This window comes from Schistocerca cancellata, chromosome 4 (genome assembly GCF_023864275.1).
Source record: "Schistocerca cancellata isolate TAMUIC-IGC-003103 chromosome 4, iqSchCanc2.1, whole genome shotgun sequence".
In the NCBI taxonomy this organism is placed as follows: Eukaryota; Metazoa; Arthropoda; class Insecta; order Orthoptera; family Acrididae; genus Schistocerca; species Schistocerca cancellata.
The window spans coordinates 849506224-849518395 of NC_064629.1; the positions used below are offsets into that span (position 1 = coordinate 849506224).

Sequence of the window (12172 nt, forward strand, 5' to 3'; positions counted from 1 at the left end):
AAGTTCTCCTGCGAACCGTGCAGAACTAGCACTCCTGAAAGAAAAGGATACTGCGGAGACATGGCTTAGCCACAGCCTGGGGGATGTTTCCAGAATGAGATTTTCACTCTGCAGCGGAGTGAAAATCTCATTCTGGATGTCTTTCCCTTATTTGCCAAAATTGGCTTTTGGCCTTAGGACGTTGATGGCAGTTGTTTTCTAGAAGCAGCACTTTGCAGAGGACTGCTATTAGTGGGAGGAGCAAACGAACACTGATAATTTGCCGAGTCGGCGGATTGGCCACCAGCCCTCCAACGTCTCGGGCCCTCTGCAGTGGGGTTGATCTTACAAGTATTTCATATTCTTGAGTTTCAGAGTTAGTGATCCGCAGCAGTCGCCAAAGTTATTCCGCCAATGCAAAAAGCGTGCAGAAAGCTAATAAGGATTTTAAAATGTGTTCTCGTGTGTGGGAGGAGAACTCTGATCCGTTTTCCAGTTACTAGTAGATGTTGTGGCGGCTCAGTGAGTGTGGACATGACCGGTAAACAGAGGTCATGTATCAAAGGGTGGAGACACTGTACAGTTGAAAGAGATGGTCTTGCCGAGGCCTAATTGAAGGCATCACACCCAGATTAGCCATATAATTATGACTACCGACTTACTGTTAATATAAACCGTCCAGGCGATAGTAGCGTCACCTGGCGAGAAATGGCTGCTAGTCAGACATACGCATGGCGCATGCACTATCGTCCGCAGCTCGTGGTCGTGCGGTAGCGTTCTCGCTTCCCGCGTCCGGGTTCTGGGGTTCGATTCCCGGCGGGGTCAGCGATTTTCTCTGCCTCGTGATGACTGGGTGTTGTGTGATGTCCTTAGGTTAGTTAGGTTTAGGTAGTTCTAAGTTCTAGGGGACTGATGACCATAGATGTTAAGTCCCATAATGCTCAGAGCCATTTGAACCATGCACTATCAATGAGCGAGCTGTCAGTGTAGAGTGGGGAAGACGCGCGATATGACCGAGGGCAGATTGTGATGGCCCAGAGGCTCTGCATGAGCATTTCGGAAATTGCAAGACATGTCGGGTGTTCGAGGAGTGCTGTGGTGAGCGTATTCAACACGTGGCGAAACTAAGGTGAAACCGTCCAGACATCGTGGGGTTGCCCGGCCAATCTTCATTACACATGTCGGATGTCGTAGGCTGGGCTGACTGGTGATACAGGACAGGCGGTGAACTGTGGCGGAACTAACATCAGACGTTAATGCTGGGCGGAATACAAGTATATCTGAACAAACAGTGCAACGAACACTCCCAACGATGGGCCCAAACTGCCGACGATCCATGTACGTGCCAATGTTAACACCACGGCATCGTCAACTACGACTGAAATGGGCACTTGACCATCGGCAATGGACGTTTGTGCTGTGGTAGAGCGTTGTATCGTCTGATAAATTCTTATACCTTCTTCATCGTGCTGATAGTAGTGCTCGAATCCGTCGTCTTCCAGGGGAACAGCTCCTTGACATCTGCACTGCGGGATGGAGAGAAGCTTGCGGCGGCTCCATTATGCTCTGTGAAACATTCACGTGGGCACCCATGGGTCCAGTGGAGCTCGTGTAAGGCACCATGACGGCCAAGCAGTATCTTGCACTGGATGCAGACCACGTACACCCCTTCATGACGATCATGTTTCCTGATGGCAGTGGCATTTCTAACAAGATAACGCGGCATGTCACATGGCCAAGAGTGTGATGGAGTGGTTCTAAGAACACATTGGCAAGTTTCAAATGATGTGCTAAAGTTGTTACTCTTCATTGTAGATTTGGATATTACCGTCTTTCCTCAGGATGGTAGGTAGAATTCCATTCATATGTAAATTGACAGATTTTTACACCAAGGAGCGGTGCCCCTAATGATTTATATAATTTGTGACGAATAATGCTCCTATCACACTCCATTTGGCACGCCCAAAGTTAGTTTTACGTCTGAAGATCTCACTGCACTAAGAATGACATGCTTTGTTCTGTTTGTTAGAAACTCTTCCATCCAGTCACAAAACTGGTCTGGTATTCTGTATGTTCGTATTTTGTTCATTAGACGGCAGTGTGGAATTGTATCGAACGCCTTTCGGAAATCAAAGAACACGGCGTAACTTGGGAGTCTGTATCTATTCTGGGTCTCATGGATGAATAGAGCGAGATGGGTTTCTCCCAATCGTTATTTTCGGAGCCCATGTTGATTCCTACAAAGGTAATTTTCTGTGCCGGCCGCGGTGATCTAGCGGTTCAGGCGCTCAATCCGGAACCGCGCGACTACTACGGTCGCAGGTTCGAATCCTGCCTCGGGCATGGATGTGTGTGATGTCCTTAGGTTAGTTAGGTTTAAGTAGTTCTAAGTTCTAGGGGACTGATGACCACAGATGTTAAGTCCCATAGTGCTCAGAGCCATTTGAACCATTTTTTAATTTTCTGTATCCAGAAATGCCGTAATACGCGACCACAAAACATGTTCCAAAATTCTACAACAGACCGACTTTAGAGTCATAGGCCTGTAGTTTCTTGTGCCTGTACGACGACCTTTCTTGAAAACGGAAATGACATGCGCTTTTTCCAATCATTAGGAACGCTTCGCCCCTCCAGCGACCTACGGTACTCTTTTGCTAGAAGAGGAGTTAGTTCTTTCGCGTGCTCTATTTAAAATCAGGCTGGCATCTCGATAAATCGAGTGGCCTTTCCCCTGTCGCGCGATTTTAGTTGGTTTTCTATTTCATTGTCTCCTATTTCGAGATTTGTCATTTTGACGTTCGTGTGGTGACTTTAGGGAGAAAAGTGAAACAGTCATGCAGTCATCAAAACTCTTGAACAAATCTTCTACACTCTTCTTGTCTTTAAACGGCGATAATGCCAGCATTTAATCCATAAATACTTCACTTTCAATGTCAAAAAATCTTACAAAAGCTGGTGTTATTCATCAACAACAATGTCACATGATTCGTCAAGGTTAATGGCTTAGCATGGTGTCTTCTGTAAAAGTTCAACAAACTGTTATTATTGTCGGCAGGCAAAGTTTCTGTTCTTCCTTTACTGCTTCTTGCAGACAATGGAGTAACGTGAATAACAGTGATAATACCCTTATTCTCTTCAGAAATTGTCCACTTGTAACATACAGTCTTTCACTATCTCAGAACCTGAAAATGGCTTCTGGCTCTTATAAAGCTTCCAGCAAACATGCTCCTGCTGATTTTTCATGCACCGGACTGTGCTTTTTTTTTCTTGTAAGACGTGAAATATGCCTGACGTTTATCGTGGCGCGCTGCACTGCCAGGGGGAGAGTTTTTATGGAACTACGCATGAGTTGTTTCGTGGTGTCGCTTTAAACCAGCACACTTAACAACAACGACCGTTTTGTTGCACATGTGGCAAACTGGAACGGCTTTAGCCCCATCAGGCAGAGCAAAATAATATTATTCGATCCACTCAGTCAGATACTTTCTATTTTCACTGTCAGCTACAGGCTTTTTAGGACCGTATTGATTGATGCAAGAAAATTTATTAGCACACGTCAGAAAAAAACACAAGCTAAAGAACGCTCACGTCACATGGGATCGCAACGACGAACGTCGGACAGGTACCACCAGCATCACAACACACACCTTCGTCACACGAAGGGTCATCACAACTGGTGGAGGGAAAAGCTGTGAGGTTCTGTGCCAGATATGTTTCAACATTGCTGACGTTGAAATAAAATCAAAAATAAATAAACTTAACCACAGTCTACGTGAGCCTCAAAGCGGATGTTCAAGAATGCGAACGCGGATGCTTCTCTGAATTAAGTTTATTTATTTTTCACTTTATTTCAACGTCAGCAATGTTGAATTTCCTCAGTGTAGAAATTTGTTCGAGTATGCTCTGCTCTGTGCCAGATGTGTGTCAGCTCTAAACCTACGTAAGCCTGACTAGTCACCGGACGGCCTCCTGGATGCTAGTACAGGGCAGAGTTACTAGTCCCCTCTAAAAATTTTTGTACCTGCGGCTCAGTCGCACTATTATCAGGGTGGCAGAACATAATGGCAAGTGAAAAGTAAGACAACCCTCTCTTGAATGGAAACTGAATGCGAAATTAATGTTTCAAAGTATTTCTTAGTGGTCTTCAGCCTTCTGCAGTTTGGATAGTGACCGCTGTCCGCCGATTATGATCGTTGCCCTTGTCACACTACCTAATCAAAGGTATCCGGGCACCCCTATGTTATGAAGAATTGTCCGCTAGATGTCACATGACGCGATCCTGAGAGTATAAAATGAAGCTGGGTATGTTGCGACGTTGGCAGAGAAGCAGTTCAGCAGCAAGAGTCCATCAAGAAGCTTAGTGACTTCGATGCGGACTAGTCATTGGATGTCATCTGAGTAACAAATCCATCATGGATATTTCAACCCTTGAAAAGCTGCCCAGGTCGACTGTTGATAATGAGACTGTGAACTGGAAACGCGAAGAAAAGATCCACATTTAAACCAAGACCTGGCAGACCTCATGTACCGACGGAGAGGGACCGTCGAGCATTGTTCAAAATGTTCAAATGTATGTGAAACCTTATGGGACTTAACTGCTAAGGTCATCAGTCCCTAAGCTTACACACTACTCAACCTAAATTATCCTAAGGACAAACACACACACACATGCCCGAGGGAGGACTCGAACCTCCGCCGGGACCAGCCGCACAGTCTATAACTGCAGCGCCTTAGACCGTTGAGCGTTGTGGAAAATGGTTGTAAAACATCGCATGAAACCATTGAAACTACTCAGTCGTGATTTCTAAAATGCTACCAACAATCCAGCAAGCACAATGACTGTGCGTAGGGAGTTAAATACAATGGGGTATAGTGGTCGAGCCGCTGCTGATAAGCTACACGTTTCTATAGACAGTGCTACGCTGCGCTTGAGGTGGTGTAAAGAGCGACGCCAGTGGACAGTGGATGACTGGAAAGGAGTGTTTTGGAGTGATGAATCACATTATACCCTGTGGTAATTCGATGGAAGAGTTTGGGTTTGACAAATGCCTGGAGAACTTTACTTTCCATCGCGTTTAATGCTAACAGTGATGGTCGGACGAGGTGGTGTTACGGTATGGGGGTATTTTTCGTGATTAAGGTGTAGTCCTCTCATTGCCCTTAAGAGAACGCTAAGTGCGAAGTGATATAAACACATTTTACAGCCTCCTGAATGCTTACAAAAAAATGGCTCTGAGCACTATGGGACTCAACTGCTCACGTCATAAGTCCCCTATAACTTAGAACTACTTAAACCTAACTAACCTAAGGACATCACACACATCCATGCCCGAGGCAGGATTCGAACCTTCAACCGTAGCGGTCTCGCGGTTCCAGACTGTAGCGCATAGAACCGCTCGGCCACTCCGGCCGGCGAATGCTTACACTTCGGAGATGATGATCATTTGTATCACCATGGCAATGCATAGTGTCATAAAGCAGCATCTCTGAGGCAATGGTTTGTGAATAATTACATTATTGAAATGGACTGACCTGCGCAGTCCCGATGTTAACTCAGTGGAAATTAGGACACTTGACTTCACTCCAGACACCAGCGTCCAAAGTGACTAGCTTGTCTAGTTTCAGCTCCTGAGGAAGAATAGACTACTATTCCTCCACAAACATTCCGACTCGTCACTGGAAGTGCTCCCAGCAGACTTCAAACCGCCACGAAGGCGAATGGTCCAACAATAGGTGTTCGGGCGCTTTTGATCAGACAATGTATGTACTAATGTTTCGAACTGAAACTAAAGTAACAACAATAAACATGAATAATTGATTGTTGTAGTAGTAAACTGTACGACGAATATGCTGTGTTGTGTTATTGTAATTTAGTCTCTGAACTCTGTTTAGGAGTCTAGTTCAAATTCGCGTTTGATCTTCCCGTTTTGCACTCAGTTCCTTTAAATCAGAGATAGCTGCCGCGCTGGAGAGAGACAGAGAGATAGAGAGAAACAGACAGACAGAGAGAGAGATAGGGGCTAGGGGGAGGCGCTTCTGTTGTTACAAAGAATGGAATAGTTCAGCTTGTTACGTGACTGGTGTGTCGTCTGACATACTGGTAAGATTGTGGTAAGTTCTTATGGGACCAAACTGCTGAGATCATCGGTCCCTAGACTTACACGCTACTTAATCTAACTTACGCTAAGGATAACACACACGCTCATGCCCGGGGGAGGCCTCGAAACTCCGCCGGGGGAGCCGCGCGAACCGTGGCAAGGCGCCCCAGACGTACGGGTCGTCGAGCGCAAGAGTAAAAGATCCGACGATAGAAGTTTACAAGTGATGATAGGTCGTATGAACTAGAAGGACGTGTTCGTTACGGTTGCATAGAAGCACACAAATCGGCGCTTCGCGCCTGGCAACAGTAGAAGAAGGGAGGATCAACGTCGAACCCCCTCTCGACGACGGCTTCATGAGAGACGAAATACAAGCTTGGATAACGGAAGGATGAGGAAGAGATTCGGCCATTTTTTTAAAGAGACCTTCCTGGCATTGGCCTTAAGAAATTTAGTGAAACTGCAGGAAACCTACGTCTGGGTGGTCGTATCGGGATTTTTACCACCGTCCTCCGGAATGCGAGTCCACTTTCGTGTAAACATGGTAGCGATCCGTTAAGTACAAGCGATATTCTGATATTGAAGGTGTTCCTCTGGAATGTAGTAGGGCCTCTGCTACGTCTGCTATAGTCTCTCATACCCTCTGCGTGAAAATGCACAACACGATCTCTCCTGAATGGTGTCACAACGGTTTTAGGAGGTGCTCGTGAGACCCCCTAGACCACATGGCCGTAACTCTACAGAGCACTTTGAGATACCATCGAACAAGACGTGCGCTTCTCGGTGCCAGTCTCCGTGATCTGTGGGCAGCAGTTGTTGCTCACAGAATTGTGTGGCTCCTCAACACTTTGGGTATTTCATGTTATTCCTGCAACAACGCATTACCGCCGTCATCAGGATGACATATTACTAGGTAGTTATCTCCACTTTGGCTGCCTATCAGCGGTAGTTAACATCTTTACCGTAGTACTAAATTCTCCCTACGAGTCGGGAACGCTGGAACACCAGCAGTCAACACAGCGTTTGAGCTGGCCAACTGGACCTGGATAACGTACTTACGATGCTCTTGGAAAATCTATTTCGAACCCACACTAGTACTTCTCAATCTGTTCACATTCCGAGTGTAATTTCAGAGGAAACAAAATGTATTCAAGCCCTAAGAAGCTCCTCGCTGCATCACACATTGTCATATTTCATGTATTGCTACTCAGGATAATCACATTCATAATTCACCCTATTGTTACATATCCTAGGACAAAAATCTTTTATCTGTAACTGTGTGTTTTTTATTTTATTTATTTATTTACTTATTGTTCCGTGGGACCAAATTAAGGAGAAGTCTCCATGGTCATGGAACGAGTCAATAAATTAAATTATAACACGATAGTAGAAACAGATAAAATGAAATATAAGAAACATATTCAGGCGACAAGTCGTAAGTTTAAATAAAGAAAATCAACAATGTAACACTGGAATTTGCTTAATTTTTTAGCTCTTCCAGGAGCTCCACGACAGAATAGAAGGAGTGAGCCACGAGGGAACTTTTCAGTTTAGACTTCAAAGAGTTTGGGCTACTGCTAAGATTTTTGAGTTCTTGTGGTAGCTTATTGAAAATGGATGCAGCAGAATACTGCACTCCTTTCTGCACAGGAGTCAAGGAAGTGCATTCCACATGCAGATTTGATTTCTGCCTAGTATTAACTGAGTGAAAGCTGCTAACTCTCGGGAATAAGCTAATATTACTAACAACAAACGACATTAAAGAAAATATATACTGTGAGAGCAATGTCAGAATTCCCAGACTATTGAATAGGGGTCGACAAGAGGTCCTCGAACTTACACCACATATAGCTCGAACAGCCCGTTTTTGAGCCAAAAACACCCTTTTTGAATCAGAAGAATTACCCCAAAAGATAATACCGTACAACATAAGCGTATGAAAATATGCGAAGTAGACTACTTTTCGTGTTGAACTGTGACTTATTTCAGATACTGTTCTAATGGTAAATAAGGCAGCATTTAGTTTCTAAACAAGATCCTGAACACGGGCTTTCCACGACAGCTTACTATCTATCCGAATGCCTTGGAACTTGAACTGTTCCGTCTCGCTTATAATATGCCCATTCTGTCCGATCAAAATACCGGTTCTTGTCGAATTGTGAGTTAGAAACTGTAAAAACCGAGTCTTACTGTGATTTAGCATCAAATTATTTTCCACGAGCCACGAACTTATTTAACCAAGTACATTACTTCATACTGTTTCAATATTACACACAAGATCCTTCACTACCGAGCTAGTGTCATATGCATTTATTATCCATATCCTATTACATATTGGAAACTTTTTCTAAGTTCCGCCAAAGATTCGTCAGATAATTTTAGCGATTTCTTAGGAGGTTACTGATGGCGTGCGTTGCGCAGGGCCGCGGCTACGAGTCGGAGCCGTGCGGCGCGGAGGACTGCGCGGACGGCGCGGTCGTGCCGGGCCCGGGCTGCCGCTGCGGCGGCTGCCAGCTGCGCGTGCGCGACGGCGCCACCGCCACACTCGCCGCCTCCTCTACCAGCTGCCCTGGCCGCAGTCTCTGGCTGCTGCAGGTACTGCCTTTCAACGAAATCTACTCGCCAGCAATTACCCCGATAAAACTACCCACATTCTACTGTACGCTGCGTACTGACTGCCCAAGAGCTACTTACACTACTGGCCATTAACATTGCTGCACCACGAAGATGACGTACTACAGACGCGAAATTTAACCGACAGGAAGAAGATGCTGTGATATGCAAATGATTAGCTTTTCAGAACATTCACACGAGGTTGGCGACGGTGGCGACACCTACAACGTGCTGACATGAGGAAAGTTTCCAACCGATTTCTCATACACAAACAGCAGTTGACCGGCGTTGCCTGGTGAAACGTTGTTGTGATGCCTCGTAAGGATGAGAAATGCGTACCATCATGTGTCGGACTTTGATAATGGTCGGATTGTAGCCTGACGCGTTTGCGGTTTATCGTATCGCGACATTGCTGCTCGCGTTGGTCGAGATCCAATGACTGTTAGTGGGTGGGTTCAGGAGGGTAATACGGAACGCCGCGCTGGATCCCAACGGCCTCGTATCACTAGCAGTCGAGATGACAGGCATCTTATCCACATGGCTGTAACGGATCGGATAGCCAAGTCTCGATCCCTGAGTCAACAGATGGGGACGTTTGTAAGACAGCAACCATCTACTCGAACAGCTCGACGACGTTTGCAGCAGCATGGACTATCAGCTCGGAGACCGTGGCTGCGGTTACCCTTGACGCTGCATCACAGACAGGAGCGCCTGCGATGGTGTACTCAACGACGAATCTGGGTGCACGAATGGCAAAACGTCATTTGACGGATGAATCTAGGTTCTGTTTACAGCATCATGATGGTCGCATCCGTGTTTGGCGACGTCGCGGTGAACGCACATTGGAAGCGTGTATTCGTCATCGCCATTCTGGCGTATCACCTGGCGCGATGGTATCGGGTGCCATTGGTTACACGTCTCGGTCACGTCTTGTTCGCAGTGACGGCACTTTGAACAGTGGACGTTACATTTGAGATGTGTTACGACCCGTGGCTCTACCCTTCATTCGATCCCTGCGAAACCCTACATTTCAGAAGGATAATGCACGAGCGCATACTGCAGGTCCTGTACGGGCCTTTCTGGATACAGAAAATGTTCGACTGCTGCCCTGGCCAGCACATTCTCCAGATCTCTCACCAATTGAAAACGTCTGGTCAATGGTGGCCGAGGAACTGGCTCGTCACAATACAGCAGTCACTACTCTTGATGAACTGTGGTATCGTGTTGAAGCTGCATGGGCAGCTGTACCTGTACATGCCATCCAAGCTCTGTTTGACTCAATGCCCAGGCGTATCAAGGCCGTTATTACGGCCAGAGGTGGTTGTTCTGGGTATTGATTTCTCAGGATCTATGCACCCAAATTGCGTGAAAATGTAATCATATGTCAGTTCTAGTATCATATATTTGTCCAATCAGTACCCGTTTATCATCTGCATTTCTTGTTGGTGTAGCAATTATAATAGCCAGTAGTGTATGTCAGTACAGTATATTGTATTTATTGGAGTACTTTCATCTAAAACTGCATACCCAGCCCGTCTCAGGAGCTATGCTTCGAAAGGCTTCCTCAACAGTTTGCGGTATTTCTTGATTAGTCCATCATTGAAAAATATGTACTTGATTATTCCCCATCGCTATTTGACTGCAGTGGTAAGATTCGGGCTTCGTGATGGTCGTTTCACTTGGGTTGGAGGCGTTTGTGAACCATGGCCAACCCAGTGGCGGCGAAATTGTTCATGAAGGAAGCTGAATAGTGAACTGTGCTGGAGCTCCAGTGCGCTGTAACCAGACGTAACCCATGTTTCCATGCTGAGGTATTAACCACTTTTTTAACATGTCAAAATAAGAATTTCAGTTCCTTGTCTCCTAGCCCATATCATAGCATAAGGCGGGCTTCTTTCCAGCGCTTGCACGTAGTGGGGATTTTCCTTAGACTAGAAAATCATATTTCTCCTGTTTGAACTGCGATATATCAGATATTCGTGGGAAAATAACGCTCTTGAGGGAGAGACGGCATTTGGCTATTGTGCCAATAAAACGGAAGGCTGCAACTCTCTGCACTATGTCGTCGATTTGTCTTTGGCACTGCATGAAGCAGAACCATGTTTTTCGCAATCAACGAGGGTTACTTTATGAGAAGGAGCCTTGCAAAAGTGATCTCTATACACGCTCATCATCCCTGTCTGTGGACGTTCGTGCACCACACACACACACACACACACACACACACACACACAGACACATACACAACTAATCATTCCTCAATAGTATAATTGTGTCCGTTCACATCTGCCATGGATTCACAACTGTAGGAATGCAATAGTGAAACAATACAGTGTTACCTATCTTCTGGATTTTGTTCTGCACCCTTTGGATATTCGAAACTCAGAAGATTTTATACAGTGACTGAAGACTTTGCGTCTCAACCAACTAGCGTGTTAATGAGTTTCAATGTCGTCTCTTTGTTCACACGAGCACCTCTGGTAGATTCACCACGACTTATAGGACGTAAGGTGGAGGAGAACATCTTACTTCTTTTTTATGGATATGGTATCTGTTCTTTCGGACATGTCCGAAAGAACAGACACGATATCCATATACCGAGCGAGGTGGCGCAGTGGTTCGCACACTGGACTCGCATTCGGGAGGACGACGGTTCAATCCCGTCTCCGGCCATTCTGATTTAGGTTTTCCGTGATTTCCCTAAATCGTTTCAGGCAAATGCCGGGATGGTTCCTTTGAAAGGGCACGGCCGATTTCCTTCCCAATCCTTCCCTAACCCGAGCTTGCGCTCCGTCTCTAATGACCTCGTTGTCGACGGGACGTTAAACACTAACCACCACCACCACGATATCCATATAAATATATAGTTCTGGCAATACCAGCCATGACCTTCTTCTTCTTCTTCTGTGCGGATGCGCACATATTCCCCAAACTCTTACGGGACTTGGTAAGAATGTCTTCCACGAGTAATGAGTGTCTTGGGGTGGGGGACACTACGAATGTAGTGTGTGGCCATACAACGTGAGAATGTGGGTCTCGCGGGAGGAGTCCGCGAGATAGTCCCTGCAGTCGCACTGTCCTCTGTGCCCTCGGTGGCTCAGATGGTTGGGTCAGTCGCCTTTCGGCACGCTAGCGGCACGGACGTCTTGTTTACGTCCTCGCCGCGCAGCTAGCTCACAGAGTTGTTTACGTGAATCTGCCGTCTTAGCGCGCTATATTTCGTTCGACAGGAAATGGCTTATGCCCACAGAAAGTCGACACTAAAGATTAGCTTTGCACCTGAATATGCCCGACCAAAAGCACTGAAAATCGAACAGTTTATCAGAGATGAAGTCAAGATTGATTGGAACGATCTTGTTGGGATCCACCTGTCTATAGTGAGCAGTGTGGTCTACGTGAAGTTGGTTAACGAAGACATATGTGACAAAACTCTAAGTGCAACTCGAAGTCCGCAGCTCGTGGTCGTGCGGTAGCGTTCTCGC

At 46.1% G+C, this 12172-nt stretch overlaps 1 protein-coding gene across 1 annotated transcript in view; it reads left to right on the forward strand.

Annotated features, from left to right (window-relative positions):
* LOC126184472 (uncharacterized) overlaps nucleotides 1-12172 on the forward strand; it is a gene marked incomplete at its 5' end in the record, with an annotated part of 580042 nt that overhangs the window by 327226 nt on the left and 240644 nt on the right. Inside the window, one exon of the mRNA XM_049926864.1 lies at nucleotides 8499-8672. Coding sequence (XP_049782821.1) covers nucleotides 8499-8672 — 174 coding nt within the window. The remainder of the gene's footprint in view (nucleotides 1-8498; nucleotides 8673-12172) is intronic.